At 32.3% G+C, this 18,994-nt stretch overlaps 1 protein-coding gene and 1 pseudogene across 1 annotated transcript; one reads left to right on the forward strand and one right to left on the reverse strand.

The window, feature by feature from the left end:
* Nucleotides 1-630: 630 nt before the first annotated feature.
* Nucleotides 631-3,352, reverse strand: LOC111421417 (uncharacterized). The gene is made up of 2 exons (XM_071200695.1): nt 2,298-3,352; nt 631-2,234 (listed from the first exon to the last, which is right to left on the reverse strand). Exons 1-2 carry the CDS (start codon nt 2,640-2,642, stop codon nt 678-680), a joined length of 1,902 nt encoding a protein of 633 aa, XP_071056796.1. The 5' UTR covers nt 2,643-3,352; the 3' UTR covers nt 631-677.
* Nucleotides 3,353-4,257: 905 nt separating this feature from the next.
* LOC111421415 (bestrophin homolog 17-like) lies at nt 4,258-17,985 on the forward strand (annotated as a pseudogene).
* Nucleotides 17,986-18,994: the final 1,009 nt, after the last annotated feature.

Here is an 18,994-nt window from a genome sequence, read left to right on the forward strand (position 1 = left end):
TGTTTTAAAAAAGTTTTCAAGGGTTATGTAAGCTATGGGTCCTCTTTGTGCAAACCTTGAGAATATTTGGTCGGAGTCGAGTGTAATTTCGAAAGATTATTTTTTTGTGAAGGGTTGAATTTGCCAAAATTTTCTCTAGACATGTGATGACTACATCAAATTGTATTAAAATTTAACTGGGATCTCGAAAATTCAATAAAAATTGTTACATTCCATTTAAAATAACGAAGTTGGGGTCCATTTCCGGTATAACCGGAAGTTGGAGAAAACTGAAAATATTTTAGCTGAAACGAGCACCTCAGATAAACCGTATATGCAAATTTTCAGAAAAATAGTGCAGGTAGTTTGCCACCTACATATAGACTCAGCTAGTCGTGACAGAGCCTGTACAGTGAGCCACCAAACCACGCAAACAGAGGGAAGACTCGGTAAGTACCACACCAGCCGGATTTATCTGCCTTCCTTATTTTTCACAGTGTTGTTAAATACCCGGGTATTTATTTTCAAGGGAAAATACCCTGGGTAAATACCCTGGGGTAAAATAAAAGGTAAAATAAAATAAAAGTTCTTTTTTAATAAAAATCATTAACACTGGTTATTTACACAAAAAGTCATAAAAATAAAACAAGAAACGTTAAATAATATATTCATTTTTAATCATAATAAATTGATATAATCTAAATTAAGACAGATTCGTCTGATGATATGTCTTCAATCGTTGACAATTGCTCGTCTTCGTCCATTTCATCGTCGCTTTCTTCATTTTTGTCGGTATCTATTATATTTTGGTTTGTGTTACTTTTATATGTATTTAATAGCTTATCATTGTAAGTTAAATATGTTAATTTAGCGGCATTTGTCGTAGTCAGACGATTTCTTTTTTTGCAGTGCAGCCAACTAAACGCGCTAAAGGTTCTTTCTGTTGCCGCTGATGTTATGGGTGCACTTAATATCCGAATGGCGATATCTGCCAATTCGCAAGTTCCCCTCAAACCTCTCCACCATAAAAGTGGTGGCATAGAATCATGTCCGTCCCATAAAATGGTTTTTGCCCATATATCTTCTTTATCACGAAAATTTACTAACTCGGATCTTAACTTTATTTCATTTATATGAGAATGCTTTCCCATCTTATATATAAATGTCATTGCGTCCAACAACTGAGTGGGATTTAAATCGCACCCCTGAGTTGATGGATTTAACAAATCTGCGGCAAAATGTATGTCGCCTAGTGCAAACTTCTTTCTGTCGACCAATTTTTTAATAATATTATCCTTTTCGAATTCTTCGAAATTGATGACATTAATGATGTCCATTAACGTCGACTCCAGTTTTGTTAATTCTCTATAGACAATATGTATTTGTGGTTCATTAGATTGCACTTTTATTAATAAGTTTATTATAGGTTCTAACAGCGACATCATATTTTGGATATGATTCCAAAAGTTATCATCAAGAATTTTTTTCTTTATTTCTAATGTGATTATTACTCCTTCGGTTACCGCTAAGGTTTGGATAACACTTTTATTAGTCACCACACTTTTCAAACAATCCAAATAACTACCCCATCGCGTTAGTGCTGGTAATTTAAGAGCGACTGTAACATCTTTTTCTCTTCCTATTTGATCAAAAGTTGCTTTAAGCACATGACTATTTTTAATAGTTTTTGTGACTTGAATCACATCTGCTATTTTTGTTTTAATTGATGAACTGTTAACAATATCACCACATAATAAATGTAACAAATGTGCCAAACATCCTAGCGGTACAATATGAGGATATTTTTCTTGCAGTAGTCTGAAACTTGCTCTCATATTCGCCGCGTTATCACCAATGACTACCAGAAATTTTTTGGTATCATACTTTTTCATTACTGTTTCTATTTGTTTGTACAAATATGTTGCTGTATATCGCCTTTCCCCCGAAAAAACAAAATCAACAAAAAGTGGAGCGGGGGTAGATATTAAAAAATTTATAATGGGTTCGTTGCGCAGATTAGACCAACCATCACATTGTAAATGTAGGTGCTTACAATTATTAACTGTAAAATTAACATTATTTTTCATTTCGACATACTGTGATTCTAAATATGTTCTTGCCAAACGATTTCGGGAAGGAGGCACGAATGCGGGGCGAATAGCTTTAAAAAACTCGATCCATAATGGATGTTCTACTAACGAGAATGGCGCGCCGCTGATGAAAACAGCTTTTGCCAGACGTTGATTGAGCATTTCCTACATCAAAAGAAAATCATCATTGTAAGTTTTGACTGATAGCAATTTTATAGTAAAACATACATTTGTCGCAGGATCCATAGTATCGAAAAACGGTGTAATTGCTGCTGATGAAGATAATGTTGACATAGAACTTCCAGGTCTTTCAAAAGAACTAGATCCAGGCACAACACTCACTGGATTATTTTCTTGCCAAGTTACTACCGATTGATCTATATTTTTCACCAAACTAGGGTTTTTTAAAATATTTTTTAAATGTTGTGGGCATTTAAAACAGTTTTTAACAATGTGAGTTGTCATTTTATTAACATTGCCGTGTTTATACCGTTGATTGCAATATTTGCATATTACACCTCCCTGTTCATGAGTATTAAAAAATGTCCAAGCCTTGCCCTTAATTTTTGGCATTTTTACAACTGTTGTAAAGCACCCTTTACACCCTTCAATTTAATAGAATTGTTTATAATATTTTCTAGTTCATAGATGTTTGTTTATATAATTAATTGTTTACTAAATTGTGTAAAACAGCAACGGCATCAGAATTGGTTACTATAATTGTTTTCATTGCTAAATTGCTGATTCTGATATCGATGGTCTTGAACTCATTATTTTATATGTCATTCTGGGATTGGTCGATTGAATCGTCACAATCACGTGTCCGGAACAATTATAAAACATAATGTAAGACACAAAAGGGGGCAATTGAACGCAAAATCATCTATCATCAATAACTGTTCAATCTATTGTAATTACTGATCGAACGGGTACGTTACACGAAGAGTGCTGGAAATAAAGTTAAAGTTAATATAATTAGAAGAAAACTGTCTTTTATTTGGTTTGACCAACACCCACATAACAAAAGTGGTGTCAGGTGTGGGGTTGACGCAACGAAAAGTGCTACAGTTACTCAAAAACCGGAGCGAAAACGTCTGATTGACGGCTACGAAGAGGAAATCTGGAGGCATCGCATCAATCAATTTTGGTTATCGGTGAAACTGGTCATTCCTGGAAGACAGCGCACCATCTACTCTTCACGACTTCAGCTGCCGACCACCATCTGGTTGTGGATACAAGATTCATCATCTCCACATCTCATTATTTTATATGTCATTCTGGGATTGGTCGATTGAATCGTCACAATCACGTGTCCGGAACAATTATAAAACATAATGTAAGACACAAAAGGGGGCAATTGAACGCAAAATCATCTATCATCAATAACTGTTCAATCTATTGTAATTACTGATCGAACGGGTACGTTACACGAAGAGTGCTGGAAATAAAGTTAAAGTTAATATAATTAGAAGAAAACTGTCTTTTATTTGGTTTGACCAACACCCACATAATACAACACGTTTCTTTACTACACAAAAAGATATTTTTATTTTTTTTAATTTAAATGAAGTATATTTTTATAAATTTTTATTTAAATTACGGTTATATTTCGTGTTCTACTCTAGAAGGAACTACGCGCAACTAAACTACAGTCAAAAATTACACAAACAAGTTTAAACAAGAATACAGGTGCTTGCGAGACGCGCCCTGTTGACGCCGTGCGCGCAAGTGTAAATACCCGCTGTTTGGGTATTTACCCTGAGCCGGGGTAAATACCCGGATAAATACCCATTTTATAAATACCTACCCGCCGGGTATTTACCCCGCGCTCATCACTGATTTTTCAGATGTGACGGAACGAATTGCGAGATGCCTGAAAAAGAATGATATCGTGATACGGAACGGACAGCAAAATACAGAACGCTCTTCCGAAAGCTAAAGACATATGAAAAATAATACGTGATCGCTTATATAAACTAATAAGACAAACTAACTCCATTAAAGGGAGTGGGAGTCTACCGGCTATCGTGTAGGTCTAGTGTTAGTTCTAGTGATAGTACTAGTGTTAGTTCTAGTTTTCGTTTAATTACCACCGGCCGTGAAAGCTTTCGTACTTAAAAAAAGCAAAGTCGAGCAATTTTTCGGAAAAACTAAACTTATGACGCGTACTGTATATGTCAGGAATTTGATTTATGACATATTTGGCATCAATTTCCTACAACATTTTCAATAACTAGTTATTTCCAGTTATTTCAACCCTTTTACTTTTTGTCCGCCTTTTATTAAATTAAAGTATTATTTTAATTTTTACTAATGTCATCGTCGACAGAATTAACTTTAGTCAACAGCTTGGTAAGAAAAAAATCGTAAAATAAATTACCTTGCTTAACCTAAACATAAAAAGGTGATTGATTCGCAAGGATTAGGAGATGTTTCGCCTTTACCACAAACTCAAAACTCAACCGATTCATTACCTTCCATCTTTCTTCCTCGGAGAATTTACGTTCGAAATACTAACGAAAATAGAAGAGCGGTAATCGCTCGTTATGAGAGTGGAAGAACAACAACAGCGACAGGATTCTATTTATGTATGATGTCTGTATTGTTATTGGTAAAAATAATTTTTTTTTTAATTCCGTAGCTTATTTTTTTATTTTTTTATAGTGCACTGGAGCTGGTTTAATATCAACAACAACGTTTCTTTTAATTTACCGTAACCCATATACACAAATAACCGAAGGAATTTTCCATTCAGAAGCTATTAATTTTACATTATGCGCGGGAATTGTAAGCATTTTGTGTTGGTGGATCTGCTGGATAGCTCACGATAATATAAAAAATTACATATTTTTCCCGTTATTAATCGTCGTGCTAACAATATCTTTATCGATGTTGTTAACATCCATTGGAATCGGTGTTTCGCTAAAATCACGATTATTAATTTTCGACAAAAGTTCTAGTAAACCCGTAAAACTGGCTTCGAGCCACCACATGACGTTATTAAACGAGACTTTAACCACAAGTTTAAAGTTGTATTGGGAAAACGAAGTGTACAGAACGTCTTGGGATCGTGTTCAACAACGATTAAAGTGTTGTGGAATTAATCAAGCCAAAGATTGGGGTCCAAAAGAAAAGATACCTGAATCTTGTTATGAAGAAAATGGGGAAAATGGTGAGATGGTTATTCAAGGTGGTTGTTTTTATAAAATAGCGCACGAATTCGAATGGGAAATTTGTGTTTTAATTGGATTAAGTCTAATTAGTTTTTCAATACAAATTATAACTATGGGTTTGGTTTGTGGGGTTTATCTCAGTGATAAAATCAAATCTAAAATAAGAAATTAAGAAAAGAAATTTTTCACATCACTCTCTAGAAACTTTGAAGAAGGGAAAACAAGTTTTCTCGAAAATAAAAAACTAGAACAATAACTTGAAAATATTAAGTACTTTAAGAACTATTAAACAATTTTATACTGGCAATTAAGACGCACAATCGTTTCGACTTTTTAACCAGTTGCAACAATGACCATCTCCTATGGGAAAGAGATAACGACTTCGCGAGGTTTTGGTTTGTTCTGGCGTCTATTATCAAGGTAAGAATCAAAAATCATGTCTGTCTAAAAATAAATAAATAAAATACTACCTGTTTATTGATAAATGGATTAAGTTAAAGTGACCGGTTAATTTGTTGATTCGCTGATAAGAACTGACTTTAAAGTGATGATATAACATGAAACATGGTGTATCTTATCAATTATAACAGTGATCTAAAGTGTATTTATCTGGTAATTGTACCGTTGCAGTAACGAACGGACACGAAATGAACGCGCGTGGTTAATTTAAAGTGTTTAAACGTCTTCTTTAAAGTTAACTTTTTGTTGAATAATAAAAATGACTGTTTCGTATACTTCAAAAGTTGCTACGGCTAAAGGATACGGGTTGTTTGTGCTTTTATTAAAAAGGTTCGAATTAAATTAAGTAAACAGTTTTGAAAAAATTATAACTGAATTAAAGTTTTACGATACCATTATAACTAATTTACGATTAGAATTAATGGCTATAACTACTTTACGTCTGTCGTTTATTACCTTTTTCTCTATATGCCGATGATTTATAACTCAATAAAACTTTTGGCTTTGTTTACTAGAAATTTACAATGCACTACCATAAAAACATTTAATACGAATCTTAAACGTGATTTAAGGTGGATTTTCCGTAAACAAATTTTAATTCTGGATTAATTCTTAAAATTTTTAGAATCTTTAACACCTTGAAGATTAAATTAAATGTATATTTAAATGTTTTATTTATAAATATTTAATCATAAATATTTGTGTGGTTTTAGATGGAGAGGGAGTATCTACAAACTTATCTGGGCGGATTTAATCATCTACATTATTATTTATTTTATTCTTAATAGCGTTTATCGTTACGCTTTAAATGAAGATGGCCAAAGGTAAAGAAAAAAATTTTATTAATTTTTTTTTAAAACTAAATTAACTTATAGAAAATTAATCATCTATTTTGTCACATCAAGTATTATAAAAAAACTTTTAATTCAAATCAATGTTCAACACTATGTATTGTTAGACCCAATCGCCCATTTCGGACAAGTGCCGAAATTATCGAGCATTTCGCGGTATGTTCAAATGCATTTGAGCATATGCCGAAATAGAACTAAAACGCAGATTGAATAGTTTAATTCTGCACAATCGCCGATTGTACATCTCCTATTTGATCAAATACGGATTATTATTTTATACGAATGTGCAACATGGCATTAACAACACAATACAAGATCACTTTTATTAAAAAAAAATAAGAGCAGCTTTTATTTTTTAACAGTAAACCAAACTTTTCAAAAAATAAAACACATTTTTACAAAAATATAAAAGTAGAACAACGAAAAATATCTTAAGTATTAAAGTAAATATTGACCTTATTTATTGCAGCATGATAAATACTGATGACATTTACTGTTACACTTAACTTGTCTTAAAAGACACTAGCATATTTTATTTTTACAGTTAGTCTTACAGTTACAACGGACAAATCCTTGTTTACAATTTGTTTCTTCAGAAGCAATGTGTTGAAGCGAAGCTGAACTGGTGGCAACATCAGCCAAGGATATAAAGTTGCTTTCTGAAATCTATAAAGAAAATTGTAATCGTGTTTTAAACTTGATAGAGTATTGTTACCTGCAATTCATTTCTAGCATATAGCCTCTCTAAAATACCATTTGCTGTTCTTACTTTATGATGATTTAACCTAACATAACATCTCTTATACAAATGTCAATGGTTTTCGAGGCACAGGGTGTTGAAAGTTAAATTCTTATTTCGAAATTTCTTGATAATTTTGAAGCTTTTTGTACTATTAACATAAAATTTGGTAGTTTTATGTTTTCTAGCATGAAAAATTCGAAGTTGAAACTTGTTTTGTTATTGCTCGTAGAGGGGCGCTAGATACACACTGCTCGTTTGATAAATAAAATCATAAGTTTTTTGGCTGTCGAAATACGACCACAAAGGCTATAAATCACAAAGAATATTCAATTTTACATAAAAAAGGTACTCTTATTTAAATTGTCTAAGTCTTGTTAAGTCTAACATAAGCAAAGTTGGCTTATTTTTCCGCTCATGTTTCGACAATTGCTTGTTAATTGTCAACATTGATCTAATTTCCGTGTGCAATCATTTTTACCAATAATAAAGTTATTACCAATTTGAAAATACCACGACATAATGAGTTTTCTAATAGTGAGAAATCCAGATTTAAATCCACTGGATTTTTGAATATGGTCACAATATTCTATTGTTATTAATTAATTGTTATTGTTATCGATTATTATCGTTACTAATTGCTATAGTTACTGTGTGTTATTGATTTTAAATATTAACCATAAAATTACTTTGACACAACTAAAAGCAGATAACTTGGAAGCCAGTAGACTTAGACAATGTAAGCGAGACTACCTTTTTTGTGTAGAATTGAAAGCTCCTTCAGATTTCTGCTTCTAATTCACCATACCTTATCTGACAAAATAGTCATGACTTGATACCTCAAACGTGCAGTGTGTATCTAGCGCCCTCTACGAGTAATCACAAAACAAATTTCAAATTCGTATTTCTCATGCTCCATCTAACTACCAAATTTTATGTTAATAGTACAGAAAGCTTCAAAATTATTACAGAAATTTGGAAATAAAAATTTAACTTTCAACACCCTGTGCCTTGAAAATCACCGACATTTGTATAAGAGATGTTAGGTTAAATCGTTATATTAGTGTCTCCGGTATTCGTATTTTCCATTCTTTCTGACTCACCCTGTGTACGCCTTCATTTGCAGAAATAACAACAGCTAAATATTTCTAGGTGCAGTTCGTCCACGATTAACATCCGGGATTTTCATCATCCAGCTCTTCTTCCCTCTCAATACGACTGACAACAGTAGTCCATGTTGGAATCCTTGAGATCATTCATCATTATCCAAACATGGCCTCGTTCGGTGATCCCTGTATGCCATTATGGTATGGGCGATTTTTGTGTAACTGCACAAAGCAAAAGCCTTCTGGCCATTTATTGGTATTATTGTCTCTCATCTAAGAAACAGGAATGTCGCGCACATCTTGATTTGCCCTTTCCACAGAGCCTTGACTCTGGGAATGACGAGGTTTTCCATGTACAATTTTAGCGTCGAACATATCTGCTAAATTTGTAATTACAGCATTTGTAAATTCACGCCATTATCACTATGGAGAATGCAGGGAGCGCCAATAATACAATAAATTTTCATCAACTTATACGCGACTTCCTCTGCTCTCTTAGATTTCAGCGGCTCTAAAAATACGAATGTTGTCAGGTGATCCTCATAATTTAAAATAAATTTAAAATCGTTATCGGGCTCGGTCTGCATGTCAATTAAATCGACTTGCCCTCTTTTGTTGAAGTTCTTCGTTAATATAGGCTTCGAAATTAAACCATTCTTTTTCTCTTTTTTCTTTAACTGGTAAGATAAACAAAGTTTTAAATATTCTTCAATAACATTTCTGCTAATATTAGCATATTTTTCATTATTATTATTATTGAAATAGAATCCGTTCGTTTTCTATTGTTAAAACCTCAAATCTATGAAGACGTCGGTATTCTAGCGGTGTAAGGAGGCATTCCTTCTGAAGGAGGCCTATAGTAAGGCCTTCACTTCTTGTATAATTTCATTGGATTTCTCCGATGAAAGAGAGCACGTAAAGTTTTTATTATAAACAGTAAGACATATTTTCCGGTTATCATTAAACGCTTCAGCATTAACACAAGAAGCCATAATCTTGTACTTACATTTACTAAAAACTAACCGCTAACTAACCTTTATTATATAAAAACCATGTAAAAATTTCTAACTTGTATTTATTTATATAAAGTCGTATCAGTTTCGGGTTACCCCATCATCAGCGACAAAGTCAATGAAGCTATAATAGGTGTAGACTGGAAATCGGATAAGAATAAAGCATTTTGCTATCTGATGGATAGCAAAATAATAAACAAAATGAAGATAAAAGATGAAAAATGGCGACGTTAAAAAGTGTGGAATGTTAAAGATTAGAAAACTTTAAGAGGATTCTTATCCGATTTCCAGTCTACACCTATTATAGCTTCATTGACTTTGTCGCTGATGATGGGGTAACCCGAAACTAGTACGACTTTATATAAACAAATGCAAGTTAGAAGTTTTTACATGGTTTTTATTTGATTATTAATCTTGCAACATGGATAACTCTTTCAATTAACCTTTATTATGATCGGCATTTGATCAAATAGGAGGTGCACAATCGGAGATTGTGTAGAATTAATCTATCCAATCTGCGTTTGCTCAAAATTACCTGCTCAAATTCCGAAATTCAGTCCTATTTTGGCATTTGCTCACATGCATTTGAACATTCCTCGAAATGCTCGATTATTTCGGCACTTGTCCGAAACCGACGATTGGGTCTAACATATACATACATATATATTCTTGAAAATTTGCCTATTTCACATTTCGTGAAATTGTGGTTGAAGAGAAAATAATAATGTCTCCAAAACTGTTAGAAATTAAGAAATGAAACTCTCTAGATGACAGGTTGTACTAAATTTTAAGTTTTCAGGGTAAACGATTCACTCTACCTACAAGGTGTATCTGAATATGTCGTTGAAGTTAGCAACGGATTCAGAAACAAAATTCACATTTTTACAGCGGACCAAGCAAATAGTGTACTCTATTTGAGGCGTGTAGTAGCAAAACTCGCCTTATCCAGTTGAAGTAAATTTGAGAAAATCAAAATTTTAAGTTTTGAGCAATAAATTTTAGGAAAACAAATATAAAACCCAAATAAATATAGCTATTACGTTATGAAATGTTATCAACAATAGGTTCTCTATAATTGATTTTTATCCAGTTTGAAAAAGAAACAGTAATTTTATTTGAATAAGGCAAGTTTTGCTGTGTTATGAATGAATAGCAAGTTTTGTTATACCACAATATTCAATCAACAGACGGTTTTCTTAAAAAAATTTATTTATTATTTATTTTTTTGAACAATTTTGAATAATGAACACTAAATTGAAAATAATAATAATAAAATATTTTAAATTCTTAACAGGTTATCAACCTCTTGTGGTCTCCGTTCACAAAAACATGCTATGTCTTCTTCTTCTTCTTCTTGTTCTTTTAAAGATGATCTATCTAAATCAACTACTAAAGGTATAAAAAAAACTCAAGTCTTGTCTTTCCATCCACCTATCACCAAAATGTTTTCTTAAAAGCTCCCTGACGTTACCGACCTTTTTTTGATCCAAATCAACTCCCATTTCAATTTGATTTGGTGAGAAATAACTGAATGTTTTCCCTCTTTTTAATAATGACTTTGCAGTTCCAGTGTCAGAATTGTAATAAACCTCTCCACTAACAAGAATTAAATTTCTTTGACTTCTCGATAAAATAAATCTTTTTGCTTGCGAAAACTTAAAGTGCCACGCTTGAACAGGTTTCAAAAATTCTTTAACGCTCAACTTCTCAATCTTTTACTTCACAATCCTTGCCCACCTGCACAACAATTCCATGCTCCTCAAAAATATTTCTATAAATTTTAGGATCTATAATAGTTGATTCTTTCTTTAAAATTTTTTCAATGCGACCGAATATCCTATCAGATGGGAGATATGAATGTCCAGGCACCGGAAAAATCAATTCTATTGTTTTAACATTCAGAGGTGCCACATTTGCCAAAAAATAAGAACACATTCCTATCATTGTAGAATTCCGATTTTGTCCTCCACAACCATCAGCGCATAGACGTATATTTGAATATGGTGAAAGATCGACTTGTGATAGGCAATGAAATACCGCTGATGATATCTCATTGGAACTTTTTTTATATTCATGCTCCATCCACGTATAAATAAATACGTTTTCTGGGTTCATGTGACTTTTTGAAGAACCTCTTACAATGGTAAAATTATAGATGTATAGCTGCCGGCTGAAGTAGGCAATTTGATCTGGTATTTTTGGAATAACCAAATTTTTTTGGCAATCAAATGAAAATGTAATTAATTCATTTTTCTTTTCTTGTAGTTTTTTGAAAAACGCCGTTGCTTTTAATTTATGAACTCTTTTTTCTATAATTAATTTGTTTTTTTCATTAGGACGCATTTCCTGTTTTATTCTCTCCGACAGTTCGATGCATTTGGAACATGCATCAGTTACCGGAGTTCCAAAGCCAATATTGTAATCATTAGTAAAAATTTTTTGAAAAAATGTTAGAATAGAATTAACATTGCTGTTATAAGTGCGCCAAAGTTTTGAGATGCTTAATCCGCTAGGTAAATATTGTCTACTATCTGTTTTTGATCTACAATAGTGGCTTTCTACACATTTTAAATTTTCAATAAATCTTTTTACCGCAATTCGTTTCTCAACAAATTTTGTACTAATCCGGTCGCCCCCTCGGTTTTCTTTTGGCATTAGTCCTGTGTTTAAATGGTTTCTGCAAATTCTTTGTACACGATCTTTGGAAACGTGAAGAATCTGAAGAAATGTTTGTTGGCACACTTGAATTTTATATTTTTCATAGCGACATTTTTTCACAAAGTATTTTATTGCCACACTTTTTCGACTGCTTCCTTCTTTTAAATTTCGGTTTTGTCTTTTTGGTTTGTCGTGGCTACAGTATTTGAAAATAAATGCATCCTGCTCAACTTTATTTTTATGCAAATAAAAATTCCGATGAAAATTGTAAATATCCAATCCTGTTAATTTTTTGCAGTGGAAGGTTTTGCCATTGTGCTTGCATATTGGGAAACATGGCAGATTAGGAGAGGAATATCTGAAGGAAATAAAGTTAAATTATTCTGCTGTGTATCATAGAATTTAATTTACTATTCGAAAAAATTAACTTCCCTTGTTAACATGTCGCCGAAAAATTATGAAACGGACAGATCGAGAACTTTTTGTACAAGCTTAGTAAATTCTTAAGAAAAAAGAGCTTACCTTTCACGCTTACTGATTTCTCTTTTCCATTTTGATTTATCGGCTATTTTTTTTCTTCCTTTCCCTTTTTTTGAGGGTAAAATAACATCTTGACTCATATTAGACATAATTTGTATGTACACAACACCAAAAACACGCTTAATAACTTATTAATAAAACAAACTATTAAAAAATTTAAATTAAAAATGGCCGCGTATCAGAACCCTAGCTCACGTGATCGTGAATCGTTATTGCTATTGGACGCTTGGATAAGGCAACTTTTGCCGCGATACTCGCTATAAATATAGCGAGTTTTGATATGACAAGAAAATTTTAAAATGATTTTAAAAGGGTATATAGCATGTTTTTTAAAAAAATTATGATTGAATGTGTTGAAATTTATAAAAATAATGTATTCCAATATCTAACTAAAATTTTGTAAAAAATGGATAAGGCGAGTTTTGCTACTACACGCCTCATTTATAATTTCGTATTTGTTAGTGATAACAACCAAAAAACTATCAAAATTAGCATTAAAGAGAGTAAAATAGAATACCCCTCTAAAACTTTCAATTAAAATACATTATTATTAAATAAAAACGTGGGATCGAGATCACCCTCTCATTATGTGAAAAAATCATATTTGTATTGAAAAAGCTTGAGGATCCATTAAGTTCACTCCAAATATCAAAATCACTATTTCGTATAACATATCTAAGAACCACCCGGAAATTCAGAGGACAAAGGGTCGAAATCACCCCCGAAATACGTAAAAAATTCATAACTTTCTTGAAAATGTTGTGAAACTTAGTCGAAAAATCAAAAATAACGTTTCGAATATCATATATTATCTATGAGACACACGGAAATTATGTTGATAAGGGTTGTATAATAATAATTGTATATATAAATAAATGTAATTAAAACTGAATTTGGTCTAATGTGTAGTGATCTGAATAAACATGATCCCTTTCCGTAATATCATAAAGCGTTTTATATTACTCACACAAGCTTGCTTCGTCGTTCATTCCGTAATATTTACGTATAATTTTTTAATCCTAGAAGAACATATTTCACAATTGCCTTGTCTGCTATATTGGTTGTTTACATTATAGACTGCTGCACTAAATGATATAAACGGAGTTAACATATCCCATTTCACATGGCACTCTGGTTTATCAACAGAACGGTACCGCTCACAAAAATCGTTTGTATTCCTTGTATTGTATATTTCTTGTAACTCATTTTTATAATGAATAACAAAATATTTTAGAGACATATTATTATCCAACGCAACATTTTTAATTGTACTTGATGTGTTGAATAAACCTGCTTTATAGTGTTGACATGATGGGCAACTATAAACAAAGTTGCGAAGTTTAATTGTATCTATAGAAATTACATTACATATGTTCGAGCAACGATCTATATCAGTGGTTCTCAAACTATGGTACTCGTACCACTGATGGTACGCGAGAAGTTCTCAAGTGGTACGCAAAACAGTTTATATTTGCATTATCATTATTGTTTTTTTTTGTTCAGTGGTACTTACCTGATTTTTAAAATAGCCTTAGTGGTACGCAAGGATATAAGTTTGAGAACCGCTGATCTATATGTAACCATCTGTTACATAAGTTGCAGCCTACATAATTTTCATGTGATCCTATACCACATTTAAAACATTTATCATACATAACGTGAGATGACAGTAATAAAACATTTTGTAAAGAAATTCTAAAAAGGTCAGGATTAAAATTACTTTGTAATAATGATGTTGACAAATATTGCAGTGTCTCATTTTTTTTGCAAAACCATCATGTACCATATAACATAGACTCCACAATTGATCGAATCCTCACTCTCTTGAGTAGGATATGCTATTGTTGTTAGTTTCCACTTCCTAGCATTTAGTTTGTCTTCGTGTAGGTGTAGACGGTCTCTAGTGGAAAATAGTCTTTTAACCTTTTTTTATAGGTTCCTCGTGTCATATACGATAATATTTACCAGGATTCAAAATACAAATAGAGTTAGTAGTAAAATCTAATATAATTAATATCCAATGATTGTTGTTACAATTGTGGGGCAACAGAATAAAACGGACTTCTTTAAGTGGAAGAATCATAAAAAAAGACGATCATAGGGCAAATTAAAATTGCTTTACCCCAATAGACATTTGTTGAATAAAGATGCCAAGTTGATTCTGTGTGATTCTTTGGTTCTTTCATCATTTAATAATTGTGATCTTGTTTATGGGCCTTGTTTGATAATGAATGATGTGCAGAAAATAGAGAGGGTCCAGAAGTCCTGTCTCAGGTATATTTATGGTATACGCCGTCATGAAAGAATATCGTATAAGCTGGCTAGTGTAAATTGGTTGAATATGATGGACCGGCGTAAACTTCATATTGCTTGTCGAATGGTGTCTATTATTTCGAATTGTAAGCCACCTCACCTCTATGAAAGGATTACGTATAGAACGGATGTTCATCATTTGAATTTAAGGCGCAAAAACTTAATTTGTATTCCCAAACATCGAACTCAAACTTTTAAACATTGTTTTTCCTATATCATTGGATCGGTTATCAACAACCTTCCTATTTGCTATTCCGGTTACAGCATGCAAACATTTAAAAAAAATACAAATACTATCTTGCCTCATTAGGTGCGAGGGCTGGCGGTGGCACTGACCAATAAGATTATGTAATTGAGAGAGAATGGAATGATAATGTATTTTGTCTTGCAGTTGTTGCATTGGTGATGAGAAAGAATATTTAAGTTTTATTTTGGAATTATAAATAATTATATAATACTATATTTTTTCTTTTTTCATTTTTAAGGGGCACCTATAAAACCAGCTTACTATGGCGTCCCTTTTGATATTCATTTACTTTTTTTTTCATTTTTTTGTACTACCTATTAAGGTTCTTTTCTTTTTTATTGTTTTTTGAATGTTTTTGAGTGTGTTTACTTCTTGAAAATTAAGTTTGTTTCTTTGATTACGTTAATTTGATTTCGTTATTGAATATCAATAAATGGTTTATTATTATTATTATTGTTCTTGCCAGTACTGTGCCTATCGTTGAAGCACCATCTCGTCTGTCCATAATAACTTTCTTTTATTGCTAACATTCTAGGTTTGGTTGATTGTTACAGTATTTTTTAATTTCTTTGCACATATTTTTGATATAGTCCTTTCTGCCATCTCGGCATCTTCTCAGAATTTCCCGCCTCAATCTGCTGTCTTCATTTTTGCTTTCCTCGGTAGTTAAACCGTGTTGGTTGATGTTTCTTCTTTTCTGGATTACACCCAGTGTTTCACCAGTAACCCAATACTTTTTGGTATATTTTCTGTGTTCTTCTTCGGTCGCGTCAGCTGGTGGGGTGTATATCTGGATTAGATTTAGACTGCATGGTTTTGCTTGAAAATTGATTGTAATTATTCTATCACTTATGTGATTGTATCCAACCACGGAGGTGTTCATATGATTAGGGAATCTCACTGCTACCCCATTACTGCTTTTCGTAGAAAATGCGGTGTTTCTTGGTCTTGATATAAAATGTCACTTTTATATCTCCAGATAATTAGACTCAAAAATTGCCCTGGAATTCTCTTGGAAAAAGAAGTAATGAAAGTTGTTTCCCGTTTCCTTGTTTCATGGCAGAGATTGAGAGAAATTTGCGTGTTTCTGGTATTTATGGGCGTCATAAGCTCGCCCATCAGTACCATGCATTACCAGCGGTCACGATTTGGACGTGGTAGTGGAATATGTCTATCCGTTTAGTTGGACTTTGGGCATATCTCTGCCCATTGCTAAGATGTCGACTGTCTTTTCTGCCCCTAAGATCAGACATTTGACCATCTACTAAGTATTAAGACTTAATAAAATGAATATATTTATCAATTTTATACAGTATACAAACAAATAAAATAATAATCATTTTTTTTACATTTTTTTTAGAACCTTTGAAAAAATAGTTGAATACTGTTCAAAATACGGCAGTTTAATTCCTCTCAGTTTTGTACTGGGTTTCTACGTAAACATCGTCATGACGAGATGGTGGAATCAATTCGAAACAATTCCATATCCGGATAATTTAGCAATGCTAATAAGCGCAAGTGTAAAAGGAAGAGTAAGTTTTAGAATAATCACATCTTTATTACACATTTATTTATTATCACTATTAAACTTTTCAGACTGAACATTGTCGAATAATTCGAAGAACATTAGCAAGATATGCTTGTTTAAGTTTCACAAGCACATTAACATTAATTTCACCAAAAGTTAAACGAAGATTTCCAACATTAAATCATATCACAGAAGCCGGTTTAATGATGCCCGATGAAGAAAAAATAATGCGTGAACTTCAAGAAGAATATCCAAATTACCCTAGATTTTGGTTACCTTTAGCTTGGGCATCAACTATAGCAGCTAAAGCTAGAGAAGAAGGATTAATTCAAACCGATCAATCATTGCAGGCAATTTTACACGAAATAAATACATTCAGAACAAAATGTGGGGGGTTATTAAGCTACGATTGGATCAGTATTCCTCTTGTTTATACCCAAGTCGTAACAATAGCAGTTTATAGTTATTTTGTAACATCAGTAATTGGCCAACAATATCTTTATACAAGCGATGAAATTGATATTTATTTCCCCGTTTTGGCTATTTTAGAATTTTTCTTTTATATGGGTTGGTTGAGAGTTGCAGAAACTTTAATAAACCCATTCGGGGAAGACGATGATGATTGATTTCGACGTAGTTACAATGATCGATAGACATTTACAAGTTAGTTATTTAATCGTAGATAAAATTCACGAAGAACATCCAAAATTAATGCAAGATCAATATTGGAATAGTTCAGTTCCGAGACATTTACCATACACAATTGGTTCGGAAAAATATATTGAAGATATTCCTAACCACTCAACTGATAAAATGACTGTTACTAAAGATGAAGCTGAAGTTTTACCACCTGGTGGTAAACGATCAAAATCTGATTCGTTTAAAAGAAATCAACCATCTCTTATTAGAAGATTATTAAGAGGACAATCGCCATCAAATGACGATGATAAAGATAAAAGTATTATTGCATTGACTTCGATAGATGTTCCGGATAATAAACCTTCATCGCCAATTTCTTCATCGAATATTTCAACGTCAACGAAAACACAATTAGAAGAAGAGGATCGACCGGAAACGATTGATTTTGAAAAATTAAAAAATTTGAGACAACTGCTTTTAAAGCAAAAAGTCGTTAAATATATGGAATTGATGAAGGAACATACAAATGAAGAGGAAGGAAAGATTCTTGATGAAATTTTACACATAAAGGAAGATGGGGATAATGAAATGCATTCATGACTTAAATGTTAATATAATTTCTTTATTAAATAACATACTATTAGTTAAAATTAATTTTTCTTCTTATTTTCCTCTTCACTGTGACTTTTTGAATATTTCAACATTTTTTAAACCAAAAATTTGTGTGAAGATTTAAATGTTTAATATATAGTGTCCATCCGAAACTTTCGATCTAAAATACTTTCAACATGGTCGCCACATCCGGTCTATCGAAACTATACGCGATATATATTAAAAAGAAAATTTTATTTTATATTTTCAAAATACAAAAATTAAATAAATGTAAAACTAGAACAGCATATTTAGAAGTTTCCATTGCTAACAACAAAAACTCTTGGACAGCATTCAAACAGTATATGTGAACAGACTTGTATACCTATGAAGATATCTAATATTGTTCCGTTCCATTTACGTAATCCGGATACACTCAACCGCTTCTTCATTGATTCGATGACCTCCATAAATGACGATTTTGATCGCGAGCTTTACAACTTTTACAACAATACTAGAAGATCATCGCGTACATTCTCATTTCAGTTCGTCAATGATCTGGACATCGAATAAATAGTAAGTGGCATAAAAAGCAATGCAATGGGATGGGATAATTTGAATATAAAGGTAATAAAGTTAACAATTTCTCACGTGACGCCGTATCTGAGAAACATTGTTCATACTTGTATCGCTAAAGGTAAATTCCTTATCTTCCATCACCTTGGATAACACAGAATATAAAATTTATGCAAAGCTTAAGAGATAAAGCCCCTATAAATTATCAGTCAAATAAAACATCTGCTAAATGGGATTATTACAAGTTATTGCGTAATTTGGTTAATAAATCAATAACTCTAGAACGTAAGGCATACTTTGAATTTCAATTGGGAATTACAAATAACAGCTGGAAGGCATTGAGAAATGCTGGAATGTTTAAAAGAAATATTATTTCAATACCTAAACACCTTGGTTCCCCAAGCGCTATTAACAACTTTTTTGTCAATGCAATACCCAGAAGTCATAGTTCTGATCTTGATTTACTAAACTTTTATAACAGCAATAAACTAA

Source organism: Onthophagus taurus, chromosome 11 (assembly GCF_036711975.1).
Source record: "Onthophagus taurus isolate NC chromosome 11, IU_Otau_3.0, whole genome shotgun sequence".
NCBI classification, from domain to species: domain Eukaryota; kingdom Metazoa; phylum Arthropoda; class Insecta; order Coleoptera; family Scarabaeidae; genus Onthophagus; species Onthophagus taurus.

Coding starts and splice junctions, on each gene's coding strand:
- LOC111421417 (XM_071200695.1), bottom strand. CDS start 2,642: ATGCCAAAAATTAAGGGCAAGGCTTGGACATTTTTTAATACTCATGAA. Junction 2,235..2,297: donor CTATGGATCCTGCGACAAAT/GTATGTTTTACT, acceptor CTTTTGATGTAG/GAAATGCTCAATCAACGTCT.